This window comes from Simochromis diagramma, unplaced genomic scaffold, assembly GCF_900408965.1.
Source record: "Simochromis diagramma unplaced genomic scaffold, fSimDia1.1 OVJJ01000685.1, whole genome shotgun sequence".
In the NCBI taxonomy this organism is placed as follows: domain Eukaryota; kingdom Metazoa; phylum Chordata; class Actinopteri; order Cichliformes; family Cichlidae; genus Simochromis; species Simochromis diagramma.
The window spans coordinates 7,775,289-7,797,360 of NW_024387477.1; the positions used below are offsets into that span (position 1 = coordinate 7,775,289).

Sequence of the window (22,072 nt, forward strand, 5' to 3'; positions counted from 1 at the left end):
ATGAATGCTGGCGTGAACATTGAATTTCTTATATAAGCTCTGGTAAAGGTCATTTATGGATTACCCTGTGCTTTGCAATACGCAGGATATCCTAGGAAGAAAAACAAATGAAAGCCCATTGTAAACAAACTGTTTGCTCAATCCGAGCGACTATATCCATGTTTGTGTAAGAGAAAGTCAAGGATGTGCCTGCAATTGTCGAGCAATTTTTTTCTCCTACAAATGGCAAAAGAACACTTTCTGAGCATTTGGCCACAGTTTCAACTTTCTGAAACCACACTGTGCCTTAGAAAAAGCACAAAAAACCCCATAAACAGTCTGTGTACATATTTACGAGGCCGTTTCAAAATCACAGAAAGGGTGTAGATAGGTTTCACAACACGTCACAGAAAGTAGGTGGAAGAGGAAATTGGCAACTCTGAATGCCAAAGTGTCGCTCTGGCGAGCACACTTGCAAGTGTAAATGCTAACGTGTATTATTCACCTGGATCTCTCTCCCTTGTTCCCTTGTAGAAGAAACCAGTCAGACGGCCTTGCCCAGTGGCTCTGACTCTAGCAAGTGAATCATTAGGGTGCTGCTGCTCAGAATTAAAATGAGAATGCAAAGTATCTGAACATAACCCCCACCTTATTCTCACCACACCAAGACAAGGAATGACAGAAATGCTGAACAGGGAAAAGACAAACTTAAGTAATGTAACCAATGCATTTAACGCTGTGAAGCACATCAGTGTCGACGACTTCATTAGTATCTAGTATCAACTTTCTCATTTCCATGTAGGAGATGGATGTGTAAATATTAAGATTATAGCTGTGTTTTAGTATTACCCAGCCCATCATTGTTTTTAATGACGGTGCTTGAATAACAAAGAGTCTCCCTGACTCATCAAAGCACACGCTATGCTTATGACACCCAGCATCTAACAGCTGAGTGACTGGAACCTGTGGATGTTAATCTAGTTCACATGATGTCATATCAGAATTTTATTAGACTGATGTGCACTGAAACCACTACTGGTGGCTGCGTTTATTTCTCCTCTTATATCAGAAATGGTGCACTCAAATTCTGCTAATTTTCTCCTCAGGATGTCGTCCCCGTGGACAACAACACAAGATACCGACCCAAGGAAGTATTTTGGTACAGAGGTTTGTTCTCTCATTGCAGCAGGAACAAGATCCTGGGTTTGAATCCACTGCCTGGCCATGACCTTTCTGTGTGGAGTTCGCGGATTCTCTGTGGGTACTACGGCTTCCTCCCATGTAGGTCCAAAGACCTACACATTAAGCACTATGGTGATTTAAAATTGGTTGTAGGTGTAAGTGTGAATCACTCTATTAGACATTTAACAAACAGGTGCGTCCAGTGCATTCCTCATCCCTCACCCTATGACAGCTCAGATGTTCCAGCCCAAACCGGATGAAGACATATGAATGGTTGGATATTCATAGGCAATATGAACAGTCCCAAAAAAGTAAAAAAAAAAAAAATCATAATGATGTGAGAGTGTTGTTTAAACAGTAGTTCCCCCTTGGGGAGGTCTGGAGTTATAGCAGACTGCAGAGACTATATAAAAATAACAGATGGCTCTGCCCTGCAGGTAAGGTGTGGGCAACTTTGTAAAAGTGCTGCCAGGTAAGCAAAGAGCAGATAATAAACCTGCACTACCACAACTACAAAAAAAAAAAAAAAAGAAAAAAAAAACAACAACAAAGAAATCCCCTTGGCTTCAACACAGTGTGTAATAAAGAGAGACCCAAATGTATTGGCTGTCAAAATCCTGATTTCTGTCGTGACGCCAAACAAGTTAGGACTTGTTTTTTTCTGTAATGTCCCACACTGCAGATGCATTTCTAACCAATTAGTGTTTCAATGAAATTCTGTATCGGTTTATGGCTGAAGGATGCGTCTGAGAGCCTTGTTTGCGTGGGCATGTTTGCAGTGACGGTGCAGTCAATTCTCTTAGAAAAGTTTTCCACATACTTCTGGAACCTGACTGCAGGGATTTGTCCCCTTTCAGCTACGAGATGATCAGCGAGGTCAACCACTGATGTTAGGCAATAAGACCTGGTTTACAATCAGCCAGTTAAGCTGTCCCAGAGGTATGTGACAGGGTTGAAGTCAGGGCTCTGTGAAGGCCATTCAAGTTCTTTTCACTCCAAACTCTGAAAAACATTTCCTAAGAAAACCTCACGTTGTGCATGAGGGCATTGTCAAGTTTAATCAGCAAAGGACTTTCTGCCCAGACAGTTGGAACAAATATGTAAGCACAAGACTGTCTACAGTATCGCTGAAGATTTCACTTAACAGCATGTCAGAAACTTGTGCAACGTCTGTTCCAGGCCAAACATTCACATAATCATATATTACACACATGTAAATATATATGTTCTATCAAGAGCATGTGGAGGAATGTATGAAGGCATTTTGAAATCTCAAGAGCAGCATCTCAGTGTTTACAAGTACAAAGAACAGAAGACAACAAAAATCAGCTGTGATCACTGTACTGGCATTAAGAGTGGATGTACTCTGCAGTTTGTGTATGATCAGACTGCAATAAGGGCACCAGTACCAGCACCATCTGCTGCCATCTACTGGTGGAATGCTACATGAAAAATAAAAAAGGCATACAAATGCTTCACATGGTGAAGTTTATCTATCACTAGTGACTTCCATCATTTTCCATTTAGTATTACCGCATCACATTATTCTCATTATGAGTTTAATTGTATAAATGCCCAGAGCTCTACATGTCTCAGCAGTCTCTAATTCCAGCCACCTGTCAAGCCTCGCATCTGAGATGAGGATAGCCCTCTACGGTGCGTGCAATCGCATCCTTCAGGCTGACCAGTGGTGTGTAGCCCAGGTCTTCTTTGGCACGTTTACAGTTGTAGTAGTGGTGGGTTCCAGCCAGAGCCACTCTCATCGGTGTAAAAGTTGGCTTGAAAGATATTAAAGGACTCAATAGTACGGACAGCAGCCAGAGGAGAAGCGCCAGTCCGTACACCAAACTGTAAGGCAGGTGGTAGCGGGGAGGAGGATATCCAAGACCCACCAATACTTGAGACATGAAGTCCCAAAAGCGAATTGGCTCATCGTTGGTTATGTGATATGGCTGGCAGACAAATGGAGAAAAATTAAAGTAAATTAACTGATCGAAAAGCATGTTAACCACTTGGTGCCACCACTGCTGTGGATTTTATTTTAACTTACCTTCCCACATATGGGGGAGTCTGCTCTCAGCCGTTCAGCAGCCAGAATGTGTCCATGAACTACATTCTCCACAAAGGTGAAATCTACCAGATTGGTTCCATCACTGAAGGAGACAAAAACTAATTATTTAACTGAAAACCATCAAGAAATCCTTTTTGAAAATAAGTACTAGGATCTAATAATTAGTGGTAGTAGCACGCTTTCATGTTGCTTTCACAGGAATTACAATGTTAAGTAGCTGTTGTCAGATGCTGCTAATCACATGAACAGTTGATCATCAGCAAGTGCGAGCACTGCTATGAAAGCAAACGTTTGAGCGCTTTATTGGCATTGAGCAGTCAGGTGTGTGGTAACACAATGCCACAATTCTCCCAGGAGTGAACGATTCAGCAAATTCACCCCAAGGTCAGATTGAGTAATATTCAGAAAACTGCCCAAAAGCTACATCTCAGACTGTACATGTGTAAGTTGGCGTGTTAAAAGTTAAAGTTCATGACAGTACAATTCGTAAAAAACTGAAAAAGTACAGCCCATTTGTAAGGACTGCCAGGAGAAAGCCTCTTCTGTCATAAAAGAACACGGCAGCACAGCATAGGTTGGCATAATTACATCTGAACAAACCACAAGAGTTCTCGAACAATTTCCTTTGGATGGACCAAACCAAAGTTGAGATGTTTGACCAGAATACACAGTGCCAAATTTGACAAAACCCAAACACATCATATCAGCATAAACATGGTAATGGAGGGAATCATGATTTTGGCTCGTTTTGCAGTCACGGGACCCGGACACCTTGCAGTCAACGAGTCGACCGTGAAAAGTATTCTAAAGTCAAATGTAAGAACATTCATCCGACAGCTAAAATTCTGCAAACTGGTACGCACAGAATGATCCCAAACACAGCTGAATGGCTGAAAAAGAACAGAATCAGTATGTTGCAATGAACCAGTCAAAGTCCACACCCCTTCCTGGCTGAAATACCATAGAAGGCCTTAAACAGAGTTGTGGGTAAACATCAATGAACTGAAGCAATGTTGTAAAAAGGAGTGGGCCAAAATTCCTCCACTTTTATGTGAGAGATTGATAACGTCATACAGAAAGCAATTCAAGTTTGTTTTGTTTTTCACATGGCTGTGTGGGCTGAACCACTATCTCAAGGCTGCTTTCAGCTTCGTATTTCAGAAACACCAATACTTCACTGATAACTTACCTTGTTTATTAGAAGAGAATACTAAAATCCTTGATTCAACTCGGTATTGTTTCACCATCAAAACCCACTCAAGACCAAAGAAAGCCTCACTTTCAAATCCTACAACTCCATTCTGTCAAATGCTGTGAGTCCAGCCTTCCACACCACAAACAACACATCACAGTGTTTTATGCTGAAGGCAGTACATGCAGATGCAGCAGCTGCTGGCTCCCTCAAATACATAAAATATATTGGGGGGGGTGTTTTTCTTGTTTTTTTGCAGACTCTGAGCTCTTATGACACACGTGCACTGATGTCGTCAAAGAAGCACAGGGATTGGACTAAAATCAGCAGACCTTCAGATCATCAGCAGTGATTGTTGCTGAACTGATTATCATTTAGTCTTATCAGTTTGTTAGTTGTGTTTTATCATATAAAAGCTGTTTCTATTACGTGAGTGATTATTAAATACTTAAAATGCTATGACTCACCCAATGATGAATTTCATTTTGCCCCTGCGAGCCGTGTCCACCAGGATGGGAACCAGCTGTGGATCTCGAGGACCAAAGATGCCGTGAGGCCGAATTGCAACTGTGAGGAAGCCCTTTTGCTTGTCACAAGCCTTGAGGACCAGCTAAACACAAAAAACAGAACAGGATACAGCTGCAAAAGAGTGTCTGCAACTTCCAGACTTCAGCTCTAAGCCCCTACAGGCCTCGCTTCTCTCAGACAACCCACAGAATAGCAAATGGACTAGAAACAAGAATTAAGGAATAAAAATTTGGAGGGAAATAAATGTAACATTTGGACTCTCTCTGCACTAATACGCATTAAAAAACAAGACAGGTACAAAAAAAAAAAAAAAAGGATCAGATTATGGACTTGCTTTTACCCAATGATGGTGGTCTTAAGTCAACTGAAAGGCTGAAAGGAATTCAGCCTTTATAACACAGTCATCTTCAACTAAGGACTTTCTTTATCGAACTTTATAAATTTTTATAATAAACCTGCAAACAGGGTAGCAAGCTAAAGTTAGAGGGCACCTTTATCATGCATTGTTGGGTATTTGTTTGCTATAACAAGGGAGACAAGAAAAATTACATTTTCCTTCATAAATGAGAGACTACAACAAGTACATTAGCCACATTTTGACAAAAGGGACATATACATGTGCACCAACTAACAATACAATTGGTAACATTGTCACTAATATGAAAACTATTTAAATTATTTTAACGCAAAAAGTCAGAGTGTTGCAATTGGTCCCCTTGTCGTAATTGCATCAAATCTAAAAAAAGTAATCACACTACTGTGGAAGTATATAACAAAGTAAGTTGAAAACAAATTTAGCCTATGTGCTTTTGAACCTCATCATTTAGATGTCAGGTATCATAGGCTGTGCATCCAAGCCAAAAACCTGTTTTTCCATAAGGCAGCTGTTCTAGCGGTGACTAGAATTGAATTCTTTGAATTGGCTCTGATGGTTCAAGAACAGTTTTTAACCTAACTTACGTTAATATAGAAACCATTAACTCGAACGTTAAAATGTTACCAGATTAAATATTGGATCTTAACAAAATAATGCAACAAGATCATGTGGAGAATGCATGTATATATGCATTTCAAAGCAAAAGAAGTAGGCTAGTAGGAATGTAGGCTATGTTTATTTGTTTGCATGTTAATAATAATAATAATAATAATAATAATAATAATAATAATAATAATGGATTGCATTTATATAGCGCTTTTCGAGACCCTCAAAGAGCTTAACAATTCCACTATTCATTCACATTCACACACTGGTGGAGCCAAGCTAAAGTTCCCTGTGGGCTTGCATGGGTTTCCTCTGGGTACTCTGGCTTCCCCCCCACAGTCCAAAGACATGCAGGTTAGGTTAATTGGTGACTCTAAACTGGCTGCAGGTGTGAATGGTTGTCTGTCTTCATGTGTTAATCCTGTGATGGATTGGCAGCCTGTCCAGGGTGTACCCCACCTTTTGCCCTATGACAGCTAGAATAGGCTCCAGCCCCCCATGACCGTGAATTAGATAAGTGGAAGAAGATAGATGGATGGAAAAAGAGGTATACTATTAGATGGCTCAAATGTGGCCCTCCATTGTATAACAACTGAGTAATGAAGATAGGAAGATATGTCAGATGGAACAAATAATATGTTGAGAATTCAAAAAAAGATCAATTCATCATAATATGGCATGCTGAGATGAGTCAATTTACAGATTGGAAACAATACACAAATCTGTGTATTTATGCATTCATGCACAATCCACTGTGAGGTCTTTGTTTCTCGTTTTTCTCTCTTCCATATGCCGTTATATGTGTCTTAAATTATCTATTTTAATTTAATATATTTAATAACATTTGCATCTCCATAATCTGCATAATTACTCCAGCTGTTCTGTTCAGCCATTATCAATATGAGGGGTTTTTTTTTCTATGTATCTAACTGTACAGATACAAACAGTCTAGATGAGGCTTAAAAATGTGACAATAGAAAACAAGAGGCTAAATTATACTTGTAAATGTATTCAAATGAAATGCAAATGAAGAGTTTATTATTTCTCCTGCTCTCTCTAAAATGTATGACTGACTGCATCAAAAAGTGGAAATTAGAGCCTTCATTTCACTCCTATTTTGGTTTAAAATAACAACTAAAATTTTCTCTCTTGCCTTTGGGCTACAGTGCCAACTACAGGGCCTTGCCAGTCACACCAACAAACTCGAATACACCCTCCTACGTTCCTGCCTACCTTCTCCTGCTCAATTTTGGTCTTTGTGTAGTAGTCAATGGGCTTCTTGGCATACGGCAGATCCTCTCTCCCGTTCTTAATGTCAGTCCCCTCAAACACCACGCTGGCACTGCTGGTCAGGACCAACCTCTGGCAAAGAAAAAAAACGAAACAAAACTGAACATTAAAGACACTTTGTCTTCTCTTATTCTCTAAAGAGTGAACTTTAGAGCACCTAAATGCTCTCCCTCACCTGTACTCCAGACTCTATACAGGTCTGGATAACAGTCTGTGTGCCCTGGATGTTGACCCTCTCAAACAGAGCACGGTCGTCACTGGCAGGCGATGGAGAGGCACAGTGAAAGACCAAGGACACATCCTTCAGAGCTGCCAGCAGAGCCTGGAGCAGAACAAAGCAGACACCTGGTGAAATTTGGTTTGCATTTGTTTGTCCTGGGGCAGGAGTTTTGTTATCTGGTGCAAGAATGAATTAGAAAATTGCACTTAAAGAAGTCTTTACTCTTTAAACTGACCCGATAAGCAATCATTTAAGGCCTTTTAACCCGATTATCACCCAATATTTTGTGGTCTAGCAATTTTTTTTTCCTTGTTTGACCTTTGAGCCCTCAGAGATCTGAAAGAGCAGCCTCACTTGTTTGTCGCACAGGTCTCCCTGGTAGAAGGTGACGCCGGGCAGCTCGTAGCTCTGACGGATGTCAAACACAGAAACAGAGTAGCCTCGGTCCAGCAGCTTCTCCACCAAGTGTCTGCCCAAGAAACCGGACCCCCCGATGACCGCACACCGTTTACTACTCTGTATCAAAACAAGCAGGGGGCGATTACTGACACGCACAAGTGAATATAAACGGCGCTGACATAAAATATCAAAGCACAACTGGGCTGATGATGATGTTTTAACTCACCGGTCGCACACGTGTAGCCATGGGAAACCAATGAGAAGTGACCAACACGTAAGTAAACCGTGGTGGGTCTCAGGCAGCGTGGGAAAAAGTTTTGCGTGGAGAAAATCGATGCTCAGCGCAGACAAGATAAATGTGACGACTTTTCGTACAAGAAGCATGCGACACTGTTTCCTGTGTCATATACCTGAACCCAAGGAAACCGCGCACGACCCACCTGAAATGTTCAATCAGCTGAGAGAGAACCGCTCTGTCATTGGTCAAGTCACGAAGCTGACCCTTGCGAAAAGCCAGTAGTATTTGGGATACGTCAAAGAACGCCACCACATTGACCAATCAGAGGGCAGAAGCTAATTTCAGCCGTCCACCAGCTCAAAAACCACGCCCCTTGAAAATCTAACTTCAAGGAGCCAGCTTGAAAATCGTGATGTTTGATATTTAGTAGCCCAACAATCAAAATCTTTTCTCCAGTATATCCGCTATCTCTCCTCTGCACATGTCCAAACCATCTCAGCCTTACTTCAAACATTTTGTTCTACAAGCCACTCAAACAGAGCTTACACGACTGCCAAAAATGAAAGTACTGCAAGCAGAGTGAAGGCTTTATAATGTGAGGCGTGTTGGCATATACAACCAGTAGCGGTTTTTGATAGGGGCGACACGGGCAGTCCTCGGTGCGCCTGCTCGGTGCTGAAGTCAAAGTAAACTTTATTGTCATCTCCGCTACATACAGTCCAGTATATAGAGAGACAATACGACGAGGCTCCAGTTACAGCAGTGCACATTTCATTCATAATGTTGTAAATCCAAGCCCATTGTGTATTCCTGATTTGAATCCTGGGTTGTGCGAAATCCCAGAAATGCACCCTAGACAAAGTGAATCTGTGAACTAAGGTGTAGGTCTATTAGGTTATGTTGTGGTGATCCTCGGGTTGGGGGATTTGTGCTCATACTGGAGTGCAAAATTGAAACCAATGGAAGATGGACAAGAAAAGTTCAAAGCCATCAGGTGCTCAGTTTAGAAAAAAGAGAAAAGAAGAAGAGGAGAAACGAGCAAAAGATGCAGGTAAGCAGATGTGTCATTGGATAATGGCAGGTCATCCTGAAACAATCAGAATCAGAATCAGAATACTTTATTAATCCCTAAGGAAATAATGTGGATTACAGTTGCTCCAAAAATAAATCGTAAAACTCCAGAGGGAGTGTTCGCCCAGGGCGCCAAACAGGCTAGGACCGCCACTGTATACAACAGTGATAAAAATGAAGAATAGAAAAAATGACGTTAAAGAAAAAAATCTATAAAACTGAGATCGTGCAAAAGAGCATGAATAAATAATATGCACACAGTGAGTCTGAGAAACAACAGCAAGAAGGTATAATACAGACTCGTGTTTGTGTGAGTTTTACAGAGAGCAGCGGAATTGATTTCTTGAAGCGTTCTTTATGGCAGCAGGGTTCAGAAAGTCTGAGGGAGAATGAGGTCTGCTGGGTCTGCTGGGTGGAATGAAGCAGGGATGATGGATTGTGCGTGACTGAGAGCAGTTATATCAGTGAACCTCTGCTCCTCACTTACTCCAGCGCATCCAGATTCAGGCCAATGATGCTTCCAGCCTCGTGGATTAATTTGTTGATCCTGCAGGCATCTCTGGCACAGATCTCCACCATCTCGGTGCATATATTACAAGATCTGTGCTTGAGCATAAATAACCTGCTCACATATGATGCAAATATCACAGACTGTAGAAAAGTGTGTAGAAAAAATTAAATAAATAGATATATAAATAAAACAAGAAGAGCCTTCTAATTGCAGTATTAAACTCCATATAACTTGGACTAATAACTTCTCGTTTCATGTTCTTCTTTATTGATTCTGGAGAAGATTATGCTTTTTCCACGTCGTGCTAACCCTTATTATTATTATTATCATCGTGCATTATTGTGAGCAATGATGAGTTTATATAAGACTGTATTATATTGTGTTGTATATAAGCGTTTTATTTTATTTTTACATTTTTAATTTATGTTCTTTAGTGTGCACTGGGGGCCGTGGATGCATTGCAATTTCAAATTTCTGTCTATGATCTGTACTTATGGTTTTTGACAATAAAGCTGACTTTGACTTGATTTATTGTCTCATCAGACTGTGTTAGACTCTCAGTGTGTTTCTGAATCCCTAGCACGGAGGAAATTAAACTGATTACCACGAGGAATCACACCATTTACATAATGAAATGACATCATATCTATTTAGGTATGACTTCTCAGATCTCCACATTATCTCCAAGCAGCTTCTATCCGTAGCACACCTTCTGCGCCGCTGTGAATGTTGTTACCGTAAAGCACCCCGTGATTTTCACCAACCAATCAGCTTTTTCCCCGACTGTTGCGTTTGATTTTCTACTTCTCGTTGTGCCTCAGTACATTATTTCTCTAACTCCTCCACGGCCAGGAACCACTGGTTGTCCGCTGGCACAAAAGGTAAACAAATGAAACATCCGCTTCGTGACACAAGCTGGTTCGCCTGCGCTTTTCTTTTTTCATCCACATTTTAGCAGGTAGGCTGTTACAGCGAAATAAGAACGATGCTTTACTGTATAACACATTTCTCCCAGACTAGGTGTCATTAAAGCAGTGGTGTAAACTGGAAACCGCTTTATTGTCTTCCCCTTCCCAAAATGACAGCGTCACAGCCCAGACGAAAACAGTGATTGGCCTAAAAGATCTGCAGCCAGATTTGCCAGGTACACATAGAGCAACTGATGGTGAGTGAACATATTTCATTATTTAGAAATTACGTAATTCCGTGTTCGTGTGTGGCATCTGACTGGTATAACTTGTAAACCGGCAGTGGTTAGGTATGGTGGAAAACACGTTTTGAATACAATACTTTATATTTTTTCCTCCCGTGTCCCCACCACCAGGCAACCGTTGCCAAGAGACCATCCCTGCAGGGTCCGGTGCCCCCTCCTCGCAAGAAGACAGCCCCCAAGCCAGAGCTGACGGAGGTACAGAAGCAGGAGATCCGGGAGGCCTTTGAGCTGTTTGACACCGATGGCTCTGGATACATCGATGTGAAGGAGCTTAAGGTAAAAGATCTCATGCCCTGATGTCTACATGTACAGTTAGCTGCATATATAGTTATTTGGCACACTCATCATTTAGTGCTTCATTTAGCCAAACTTATTTAAGTTAAACTGAAATGATGACTATCGACCCAAAGTAAAGACTTTGTTCACTATTTTGAAAGGGCTTAAATATAAAAGGGGATAAAATAAGTTCATTTTTTATAATGTTTTTCTGCTGGTAAATACTCATTCTCATTGCACAGTGATGGACTCTGTTTGGAAGCAACCTTACAGTCTTTTATTTGAAGTTTTTTTTTTAACCTTTTTTTAAGACCGGGTAAAGACCAGATTAACTGTTATTATGTCCCACTGATATGATACATACTTTATCCTGCCGCTGCTAAGGAAAGATAATTACCTATGTATGCTTTGAATGTCTGCGTTTCTTACTCTGTGCCAGGTTGCCATGAGAGCTCTGGGATTTGAACCAAAGAAAGAGGAGATCAAGAAGATGATAGGTGAAGTTGATAAGGATGGCACAGGAAAGATCTCCTTTGCAGACTTCCTCACTGTCATGACGCAGAAAATGGTAGACATGTGTTGCATTGCTTTTAATTCTATGTTACTAAAGAGTTGTATTGTCCGGAGTAAAGTACTCTCCCTCTTCTCTACTTTTAGGCTGAAAAGGACTCTAAGGAGGAGATCTTAAAAGCTTTCCGGCTGTTTGATGACGACGAGACGGGCAAGATATCATTCAAGAATCTGAAGAGGGTAGCCAAAGAGCTTGGGGAGAACCTGACAGATGAAGAGCTGCAGGTGAGGCTCTATATCATGGCATAAAACAGCTAATAATAAAATATCAAAAGCATATTACTGTATCTAGCTGGTGGGTTGTGTTGACAAAGCCAAAGGCTGTGAAGGCAATTTAGAATAACGTCAACACAGCATTTGCTCGTGAATGCTATCAAGCCAGCTTGTTTTGCTTTCTCCATCTCTCAGTTCTTCTTTTCATTTCCTCGTGTTTTGTGTGTTTCTGCAGGAAATGATAGATGAAGCGGACAGGGATGGAGATGGGGAAGTGAACCAGCAGGAGTTCCTGCGCATTATGAAAAAAACCTGCCTGTACTGAAGCAAACGAAAGGCATTAAGGTTGGGTGGACCAGGCTGGATCAGTGAGGGTGTTTTGCTGCTCATCCATTTATCCAGAAAACAAAACCTTATTATCGTTGTATAGTGCCATAATTTTTTTTTTTAAATCAGTCAAGACATTTAAGCTTCAAAAACTACAATCACTACAAAACCTTTAAAGACTTGAACAAAAAGTCTAGCAAAATCCCAAACCATCCTTCTTTCAGTTACATGACAACATACTGCCAAAACTGTAAGAGTACACCCTCTTACCTGTTAGAATGCTGCATTCATTTATGAAGGATATATATTGATAATATTATAGAGGTTATTCATCGTGCCTGCACCAATACAGTGACACGTAGTACATTCCAGCGCTTTGTGTGATACTTTGTGCATTATGTTAGCAGTGTCTGTTCACTCTCGTATACTGGTGACTCCCATTACCGTCTCATGTTTCGGCTCTTTTATACTGGTTTTCCTGGGAAAATTTGCAATGCAGTGAAGGTGTTTGTTAACCACTGACGACTGGAGAGCGCTCTGTCTCATCTCCGTGCTGCCTGTGGATTTGTGCCTGTGCCTCTTAAAGGGGTAATTCTCACAATCAGGGAAGCTGCCTCTTAGCACACCATCATCTTGGATCCCACACCTACAGGCCATTACACACCAAGTGCATTTTAAAAAAAGTGACATAAAATTTAGAATTTTTTTCTGTTCCAAACTTTTGCGGAAAATTCGTCCTCAAAACCAACATCAAGCAAAGATGAGTCGGTCCTGGGAAATTCTGGGTTCATCCATGCTGTATCACGACTGCTTCCGGACATATTTCATGATGTCAGTGGGGCAGTTTGAGCTCTTGTTGGCAGAGTTGGGAACACATTTGTGTTCAGAGAGCCGACTGACCCAGAGCAGTGTCTGAGGTAAAATACTGTTATCTAACTATTTGTATATTCAGTACTGTGCATGATTCAAGGTACAGCACACTTCTTGCCAACTGAAAAAATCGAGCTTGTTTCAAACATATAAATGACTGCATTAAGAATAGGTGACTGTCATAAAATATTTTTAACCAACAAAATATTCGCACAGATTTTATGCGTCCGGTGTGTAAAGCCTTAAGGCTGTGTAAAAAAAAAAACATGGATGTAGCCTTGTGAAACCTTGTTTAGAAGCTTTCACTTGAACAATTTGCCCATTTCATTTTTTTTTAAATAACTCTTTCACCCATAAAGATGACCTTTGAATGCCTCCCCGTACCTTTAATGACCACTTTGACACCTCTGTATTTATCAATAAAGGTGTGGTTTGACCACCTTTACTGGTCAAATAGTTTCCAAGGGTAGTTGCATTTGCAGACACCACCCTCACTAAATTCTGACCAACACACAGTCATTTTGTTGTACAAGCAGGCCTGAAATGTGAGAAGAAAAAAAAACAGTCAGTTTAGAAAACAGCTTCAAGGGTTACTCTTAGTAGGCTTTTAACAGGTAACACTGAGTTTAACTCTTAAAGAGTTAAACTCAGCGTTACCTGGGTGTGACTGTGAAAGCAACAACACTGCTTGACCACATAGTAGTGAGTTGTCAACCAACAGGTATACCTGCACTAATACAGTTTTAAAAAAGAAGAATCAAAATAGCATCATGCTGATGTGAAACATGTGTCTGAGACCCTTATTTAGTGAGGAAGCTGTGTACTTAGCTTATAGGTCAAATAAGTACTACAGCAGTTTGTTTAAAGACATTTGGAACTACAAGAGCTGCCCCTAGTGGCCTGTGAAGGAAATGCAGGCTTAAGTCAGTTTGCATTGGCTTCCCTTTCCAGGTTCAGAAGCTGCTTCCTTGTTTTTTTTATATACAGTTTTTGGTCACATTGTCTTAAAGTGATTGTTAATATATTTTCTGTCATGCTTTTGTGCGTATTTTATCATCAATATTCCTGAATGTTTTACATAATGTCTTGTGAATTGAATTATGTAAACAGCACAACAGTATTTCAGTTAAAATTAAACCCATTGAAGCAATTTGTCCTCGTGTCCTGTTTATTTTTACTTTCATTTTTAAATGAGCATTGCTCATTTGAGTGGCTTGACTTTGGATTTATCTCCAATTTTTTTAAGTTGCATCATAAAACCTTGAATGTATTTTTTTCTGATGCTATTAAACACAGATCCTATGCGGTCTTCTGCTGCTGTAGCCATTCTGCTTCGAGGTTTGACAGGTTCTGTGCTCTTCTGCATATCTTGGTTGTAATGAGTGATTATTTGAGTCACTGTTGCCTGAAGTTCTGTCAGCTTGAAGCAGTCTGGCCAGTCTGACCTTCAGGAGGTCACCTTGACTATGCTTCAGTGTATTGTGTTGCTGCAATTTGTCTGAGTACTTAGATGTGATCTTTAATAAGCAGCTGAACAGATATAACCAATCAAGTGGCCAGTGAGCATATATGCAGATTGGTTGTGCGCTAAGCCCAAGTAACACCTATCCCTATCCAAAACAGCATGTTGTCATGTGGCCTCCAAACAAAATCCATAAAATAAACAGGTGATATTCTCCAGAGTAAATGACAGTAGAAAATGGTGTATATTGTGAGTCACTAACAAACAGTGAACTGTACAAATATAATATAGAATTTACAAACCAATGACAAGGCCTGATTAGTAGCGCTGAAGATCAAAAACTAGGTCACAGAAAAATCTTCCCCACATCCTAAAAGAACTGCTTTGATTGTCCAGATGAGTTGCTGAAAAAGCATTGATTATGATGATTTAGCTCAAATGTTTGTGAGAATAATATCTAAGAAGGGTTTGGTTAATTAAAAAAAATCCAAAATCAAAATGTGCAGACCTACCTGGAGATTATTGCAGAGGAGAAGGTGTATGAGGAGCAAGAACCGAGTGTGTCTGAGGAGTGACGGGGAGCGCGGGATGACAATGAGCAGAGGAACACTGAGCATTGTGTTCAGGCTGTAGCTAGCGCACATGCTGACCATCTTAAAGAATTAAACTTTATTTGAAGACTTGAAGGTGCAAAACAAACAAACAAACAAACAAACAAACAAAAAAATCGCACCAGCACAGCATTAAAAGGCTCATATCAGACATTTACCATGGCACTGTCACTTATTAAGTATGACATTGTTTGATGCTATCATCTACACAAGCACACAATCAGAAACATTTACTTTCTATTCATTCAGTTTTTCCAGTTACAGCAACTCTAATGATCAACAGACAAACAGAAAAAAAAACATTGAGAATCATAGCTGCTCAATAATGTAAGACTATCTGACTGAGATATTTCATAGGCTGCCTGTGTAAAGGACACATACTGGCTCAGCTTTGACTCAGTTTAGTCTTTGAGGCAAAGTCTGCACTAAGTTTCCGCATCACCTCTGCATGACTCTGTCCTGCTAGCTCCTGTCGTACACTCGAGTAATTTTCCTTGACAAAGTTGGCAAAAGGCGTGGGAGCACGTGGCTTAGAAGGCGTCAACAAGACAAGCTGACCAGTGCAGAGGGCGCACACAAATCTCTGCGTGTCCAGTGACTTGGAATGACGGCCGATCCTATATGGAATCACAGTAAAAAAAAAGAGACATTAATCAGGCTGAAATGAGCTCAAATGCTCTGGAAACACACAGTGACTCATAAAATGGAGTAAGTGGTTTTGGTTTACATACGTGTTCTTGCAGCGAGTGCACTGGTACTGGAATTTGTACTTGATGTCATAGCTGTGGCAGCGCGTGACCATCGGCAGCTCCGGATGTGCCAGTGTTGCTTTGCGAGCATAGAGCTTCCAGAAGTTTCCATGCCCGTCCCTTACACCGTTAATCAGCCATGTTGCAGCATGACACATTTCATGTATCAGTGTGTCCCTGAGACGATCTAGCAGGGAAGCACAAAGACAACGTTGTCATACAAGACGAGGTACCTCGTATATATGCGCACGCACATATTCAGGAACAACAGCACAGTAAGAGGTTCTAAAGCTCCACAAGGTCGCAGCTTCCCTGACAAGCAAATAATTCTAGGGGACCTTAGTAAGCCATTACCTGCAGAGTCACAGACTTTCTCTGACAGTTCTATGCGGGCGTAGCGGTTTCCTCCACCCTTTTCCTGCCCTGTAACGCAGTAGCCAGCTGTTTTACGCATCTTCTTATTCCAGGTCACTGACATATTCGCAGGGAGCTAAAAAGAAAGGAAGTTAGAAATAAATGAAAACAAAAACTCACCCTGTTAGCAAAGACATTAAACAATGCAATGTATAAATATTTCGTTCTTTACACAGAGCGTTTCATCATATTTAATTTACAATAATAATAATAATAATAATATAAAAAGAATACTGGAGTTTTAAATTGTACATCAATATTGAAAGAACTGCATGGGAGATTCAGGCCTTTGCTCACAGTTCATATCTTCATTCTTGAAACTCATTAGTGAGCATTTTATCATTTAGCACAACAGCTATCCTACACAAAACAACCAGAGAGCTTTGCAGCTTCAATATGTGACCCATCCTTGACTTGTTTATGTCTAACAACATAACGCACAATATATTACAGAAGGTGGTTCTACTATGGCTGCCAATAGACTTTAGGCAACCAGTGAAAGCAAGGGGTATTTCACAAAGTCTGGAGATTTTCTTTTACGTCACGTGCATCAAATTAAATATTCCTCAGCTTCAAATGGAAAACAGTCTAGTAAACAATGACTCTTCATTACCTTACTCTCAAACACTGTGGTGTTGTACAGGTGGTAGAGTTTACTTGTGAGTGCCTCTTTGTTCTGCTTAAAGCTGCCCACATAGCTGGAGCTGGGATTTGTGAGGGACTGCAGGAAGCAGCCCGGGGTCTTACACAGCACATTCCTAGAGGGAAGCAAACAGAGCAAAATGAAGACAAACGTTCGTGTATAAAAGGAAAAGGCTCACTATCTGGTGTCCAATTAGTGCATCCACTAGACGCACTTGCTGGTTGGACCGTGTCTCGGCTCGCTCTGACTGACGGCGGGCTTCAAGATCGATGATTTTCCAGGTGTCTTCACACCTAATGATTTAGAGCCTGGTGTTTGGGATACAGGAGGAACTGAGACTGTCCCAGCAGGCTCCTTATTGCTCTCTAAATTTAATTGGAAAAAGGAGAGCAAGAGATATGAGCATGACAAAAAAAACAAAAGACTGTCAGATTCAAACATTCAAAATTAAGCAGTTACCGTACCTTTGCTGTTGTTTGGTAGGAATGAATTCCCTATGAAATTGTTTTTCTTTTTCAGTCTCTCCAGCAGGGATGTGAACTCCTCCTCAGAACTGCTTGAATCATCCAGCTTGGAAGGCAGTGAAAAAGTGCGCTTGGGAGAGATCACTAATGTTTTAGCTTTGTTTGAAGGACGACACAAAGGAGACAGAGCAGGAGGAGAGGGGAGTGACGGCGAAGTTTCATCGTCATTGCACAGAGGAGGAGTATTCTCACTGGTCTTTGGAAGTGACTTGGGCCTCGTGTGACGGGTTCTCCAAGTGCTCTTCAGCACAATATTATCATCATCCTCATCGTCGCTGACAAAGACAGGTGAATTAAACAGAGACAGGGGTCGCCTTGTTTGAGGCTGAGATGTTGGAGTATTGGTCTTCTTAGGAACTACAAAAAAATTTGAGACAAAAAAAATTAATTAACAGACTTTTACATATGCATCTGACACATATTTAAAAAAGCAGCAACAGGGAAATTAGAAAAAACAAGACGCCTGATACATCAACAAAAGCTTTGTATACAACCAGAAAATAATTTGCAAAGTGAAGAACAACCCTCTCCCGGTTTGTAAACCACACAGCAAGTGAACACTGTCACGTAAGCATAAACAACTAGGTGTGACTGACTGATAATCTAGGCCGTAGATCAGTCAGGTGCAACTTCCCAAGATGAGATTTTAGCTCATTTTCCCATTAATGAATTAAATCAATATCACTGTTATATTAGAACCAACACAACAGGCTGCCTTGCTGATGCAACTCCAAAGGGATTTGTTTCTCCTCCCGGGATCAAATGGTAGGTAAATGTGAAGGCTATGTCATTTATTGTTGCATGTGACATCTCCCGACATTATTTGGGATCATGCTGGAAGTGAGGAACAACAGCAAAATTACCTTTGAAAGATGATTTTGGCTCAACAAAGTCATCATCTGATGAGTAGTCGTCAACTATAAAATTATGGAGGCTGTGAAATTAACCCAGGGGGAAAATGTTTAGCAGTAAATAACATTTACTTCTGACGGGAAATAAAAGTGGTGGATAAAAATTCATCGGACTCACCTGTCCTCACTGCCACTTTTAGATGTCTTCTTAAGTTTGGTATTGGGAGTTTTTGCCCGCTGAAGAACTTCAATGAGCAAAGATAAAATATCCAAAAATTGTATTGGTGGGATATATAGACAAAATCTAACCAGAAGAATGACATTAGCACTTACATGTTTCAAAAGCGGTATTGTCATCATCTGAGCTCACCACCACAATGTTTGAACTGAAAATAATAAAAGTGCTTTTTAAATACTTTAGTTATATCATAATATAGTCATTAGTGTGAAATGATAAATCAGATAGAAAATCTAGATCAGAAAAAGACAAAATGCTTCATGAAAACATTTTCATACCTGCCTGTCTTTGCAGGACTGCGTGGTTTGTGTGAAGTGGCTTTAGCTTGGGGTGTGGCTTTTTCCATAAGAACTAAGGCATTAAAGGGTAATAGGAAAAAAATGAAATCCATACATGAAACCAAAGTCACACCTTTAAGCATTGTACATTAATAAAAAAAATTTTTTTAAAAAGCCCAAACACTTACACCTGTCAAATTCATCGTCACTCGATTCGCTCAACGCAGAGTTTCTCCACTTACTTGCTGATCCATGACCACTTGTGCCAGCATGACGACTCTTACCAATTTTACTCATCAACTGCAAACAGAAGCAACAACAATAATAATGTTTATTTATTTATTCATTTTCAATCATTTACTTCATGGTGATACCATCACTTTTAAACGCAAATCAACAAAATCAACCCCTGCCATAGTGGGTCTCCAAAAAAAAAAATAAATAAATAAAATCTGTATATTTAACAAAATTATTTTCTTAGACATTAATAAAGTGCTACCTGAGTACCAACATTTTGACATTAGACTATCAATTGATATTTTTCTTTTTGTTTTGGTTACCATATTTGCTCAATCCAGCATAAAAGTTGAATGAAAATAGCATTTTTGTAACTAAGAATGTTTCTAGAGGCTTCAATTGACATTGTGAAATACAACTGTACTCCATTCAAAAATCATTTTTTATACAAATATTTATTTAAGCAACCAGCCATCACAGTTTTGATGCACCTGCCCCAAATTACAGATCGTGATGCCATGACATTTATTATGGCAGATAGACCATTGAAATTTGACCAAATTCATTGAAGTTTGAGTTTGTCTTTAATAGTTTTGAGATATTCATGCTGAAACAATTCCTCAGATGTAAAAGTGCGGAAAAAATATTGTGGACCTAGGTTGACGGACTATTTAAAAAAAATTATCTCTTAAAAGGTATCTGATATATGAAGCTAAAAGGGAGACGATCGATCATCTCTCCTCTGTCTCCAACGCTGTACTTGAGAGCTATTCTCTGTTCCAGCAACCCAGGCTAATAGTGCCAGTGTGTTTACCAGTTTTTAATGAAGTCCGCGATAATTTAGGGGTTTAAAAAAGTATGCAGCAAACCTTCTTTTCCGTTTCCTCCAGTCCTCCCTCATCCATCCACCCCATTCTTTTAGCCACTTTGTGAAAAGACTTGGACGTAGCATCGTTCATAGTTTCCTTCAAGTCTGCAATAGCACACAATAGCACGAGCCATTTAAAGTTTGCTCCAGCGCTAACATCAAGCTGTTTTTTTATAACACCATAAAACCACAGAGTGCTGCTAATTGATAGTTATTACCAAACATTTTTCATTTAACCAATTAATTTTTCTGGTTGGAACAAAATATATCTATATGGTTGAGGGGTTACAGCCTTTAGCTGAGCAGCGTTAGCGTTACCGTTAGCAACGGGGTCTCTAGCGTTAATCAACTAACATTAACAAGAGCTAGCTGGTTCATTTTCCCCCATTAGCACACACTGAATTACCGACTTATAAAACAAACAAACGAACCCGACAATATTTGTTATTTCATTACCAATTGCGCTTCTGTTATAAGAGAATAAGAGTGGCTGAGAGAATAGGGAAGCAACTACGAAGTTAAATTCAAATCTTGTGCTCCATTGCACCGGAAGTTGTCACCGTGATATTGGACCAATCGTAGCGCGTTCGGAGTGGCACTGAACCATCTTGTCCACGCCTACGTTTGCAGGAAAATAATCACGTAGAAAAATTCCACAGGAAGATAAAGTTCAATTTCGTTTTTAATGCAATTCTACTTTTAATAGAAAAAAATAATCTGTCAAATTGATGTTTAAATTACTGTGGTAGAAATGAATTACAGCAAGCCGTTATACGTCACCCAAACCAACTAATCACACTGTCTAACTAGACTTGTCATGGCTAACAAAACTTTTAAATTAGCCATTTAAATTAATCTATGTGCACATTTGTTATATCTCATCTTACCAGATAATATAAAAGTCTTCTATTACCTGTATCACTTGACTTGGTTGGCTGTCATGCATCAGTCTGACAAGGAATCACCATGGCTTTTAGTAGCTCCAGACGTACCAACCATGCATTTATATATTGAATATTTTTATTATCTATGATTTATGACCGTCTTATTGGACAGCCACATGTCCTACAGTCAGTCTGTGAATTCATCATCTATGTATTCTAGATTAGAATGTTGGTCAACTATGAATTTTAACATTCACTCCACAGTTCATGCACAAGTATGCAGATTATATAACTACTGACACAAGTTAGCAAAGCAAAGTTGAATGGCATTTAAAGGAGATCCATACTTTAACTCCAATGACAATGAGAAAAAGCATTGGTAACTTATATTAAGTGCATGTAACATAAATATCCAGAGGAAATTGTTCAATTGTTCCCACTATTGTTCAAATAAAAACATGGGGGGAGGGGGGAATTGTCAGCCATTTGGTTTTTAACTGAATTTCTTCTTTCACCTGGTTTTGGGACTGGTATACTTGTGAATGCAGGACTTTTTATTTTTTAACACTTCCATAAACGCCAATATTGCTTGAAGATTTTGGCACAGGAAATTTGTTTTCATTTTGTCAGCAGACTCCAATGGACCCAGAAAGGCACAGCTGAATACAAGTACATAAATCTACCAAGTTTAACAAGGTGCTGTGAGCTGCTGATGGCACACTGATGAGGATTTAAGAAGGGGTAGGGTTTCAGTTTTTCCACCGGCTTTACCATCGAGTACAAAACACCATACAAAGTGATTGCCATCTCAATATTTATTATATATAGTGCCTCATGGCATCGTTGACAGCATAAAGGTAAACAGAATTTAAAAAAAAAAAAAAAAAAAAAAAAAAAATTTGCTCAGAAATACTTACCAGCCTGCTTCAGGTTTGTGTGATTTAATAAGGAGAAAAAAAAGAAAGAAAAAAAAAACAAAAACAAAAAAAACCCCAAAAAGAATGTATAAGGTATGTAATCTAAAATTACATTTAGGTCTTCCCCGCCGACTTAACAGGAGTTGCTTTATCTAGATTTGTCCAGTCTTATGAACATGTTGAGAACTGATAATAGTCCTGATAATAAATAGTCCTTGTAATAAACAGTCCTTGCTTAATGAAGTTGGCATTCAGAAGTTTTCA

General features: G+C 39.8%; 3 protein-coding genes across 4 annotated transcripts; 1 reads left to right on the plus strand and 2 right to left on the minus strand.

Moving 5' to 3' along the window:
- Window positions 1-1,569: 1,569 nt before the first annotated feature.
- nsdhl (NAD(P) dependent steroid dehydrogenase-like) lies at window positions 1,570-8,293 on the minus strand. Its single transcript, XM_040016028.1, has 7 exons — window positions 8,070-8,293; window positions 7,799-7,960; window positions 7,400-7,546; window positions 7,168-7,296; window positions 4,892-5,034; window positions 3,212-3,314; window positions 1,570-3,113 (listed from the first exon to the last, which is right to left on the minus strand). The coding sequence occupies exons 1-7, from the start codon at window positions 8,088-8,090 to the stop codon at window positions 2,781-2,783; spliced, it is 1,038 nt and encodes a 345-aa protein (XP_039871962.1). The 5' UTR covers window positions 8,091-8,293; the 3' UTR covers window positions 1,570-2,780.
- Window positions 8,294-10,491: 2,198 nt separating this feature from the next.
- On the plus strand, window positions 10,492-13,877 carry cetn2 (centrin, EF-hand protein, 2). 2 transcript variants are annotated; one of them, XM_040016034.1, is made up of 6 exons: window positions 10,492-10,621; window positions 10,749-10,828; window positions 10,988-11,152; window positions 11,592-11,720; window positions 11,810-11,947; window positions 12,171-13,877. In XM_040016034.1, exons 2-6 carry the CDS (start codon window positions 10,826-10,828, stop codon window positions 12,258-12,260), a joined length of 525 nt encoding a protein of 174 aa, XP_039871968.1. In that variant the 5' UTR covers window positions 10,492-10,621; window positions 10,749-10,825; the 3' UTR covers window positions 12,261-13,877. The 2 variants fall into 2 exon arrangements, with proteins under 2 accessions (XP_039871968.1, XP_039871969.1); XM_040016035.1 differs by having other exon boundaries at window positions 10,526-10,544.
- Window positions 13,878-14,328: 451 nt separating this feature from the next.
- gcna (germ cell nuclear acidic peptidase) lies at window positions 14,329-20,600 on the minus strand. Its single transcript, XM_040016023.1, has 13 exons — window positions 20,464-20,600; window positions 20,009-20,112; window positions 19,091-19,202; window positions 18,903-18,975; window positions 18,720-18,772; window positions 18,565-18,631; window positions 18,399-18,469; window positions 17,476-17,892; window positions 17,226-17,376; window positions 16,982-17,126; window positions 16,309-16,444; window positions 15,937-16,141; window positions 14,329-15,822 (listed from the first exon to the last, which is right to left on the minus strand). The coding sequence occupies exons 2-13, from the start codon at window positions 20,096-20,098 to the stop codon at window positions 15,591-15,593; spliced, it is 1,752 nt and encodes a 583-aa protein (XP_039871957.1). The 5' UTR covers window positions 20,099-20,112; window positions 20,464-20,600; the 3' UTR covers window positions 14,329-15,590.
- Window positions 20,601-22,072: the final 1,472 nt, after the last annotated feature.

What these genes read in the sequence shown, in the direction of transcription:
- gcna (XM_040016023.1), bottom strand. Translation starts at nt 20,098, where the DNA reads ATGAACGATGCTACGTCCAAGTCTTTTCACAAAGTGGCTAAAAGAATG. An exon ending in TGGAGGAAACGGAAAAGAAG is followed by an intron (nt 19,203 to 20,008) that starts GTTTGCTGCATA and finishes TTCTGTTTGCAG; the next exon opens with TTGATGAGTAAAATTGGTAA. An exon ending in CCACAGTGTTTGAGAGTAAG is followed by an intron (nt 16,445 to 16,981) that starts GTAATGAAGAGT and finishes CTTTCTTTTTAG; the next exon opens with CTCCCTGCGAATATGTCAGT.
- cetn2 (XM_040016034.1), top strand. An exon ending in CTGTCATGACGCAGAAAATG is followed by an intron (nt 11,721 to 11,809) that starts GTAGACATGTGT and finishes CTCTACTTTTAG; the next exon opens with GCTGAAAAGGACTCTAAGGA. An exon ending in TGACAGATGAAGAGCTGCAG is followed by an intron (nt 11,948 to 12,170) that starts GTGAGGCTCTAT and finishes GTGTTTCTGCAG; the next exon opens with GAAATGATAGATGAAGCGGA.
- nsdhl (XM_040016028.1), bottom strand. Translation starts at nt 8,090, where the DNA reads ATGGCTACACGTGTGCGACCG. An exon ending in TGGCTACACGTGTGCGACCG is followed by an intron (nt 7,961 to 8,069) that starts GTGAGTTAAAAC and finishes GTTTTGATACAG; the next exon opens with AGTAGTAAACGGTGTGCGGT. An exon ending in CCAAAATTGAGCAGGAGAAG is followed by an intron (nt 5,035 to 7,167) that starts GTAGGCAGGAAC and finishes TTTTGTGTTTAG; the next exon opens with CTGGTCCTCAAGGCTTGTGA.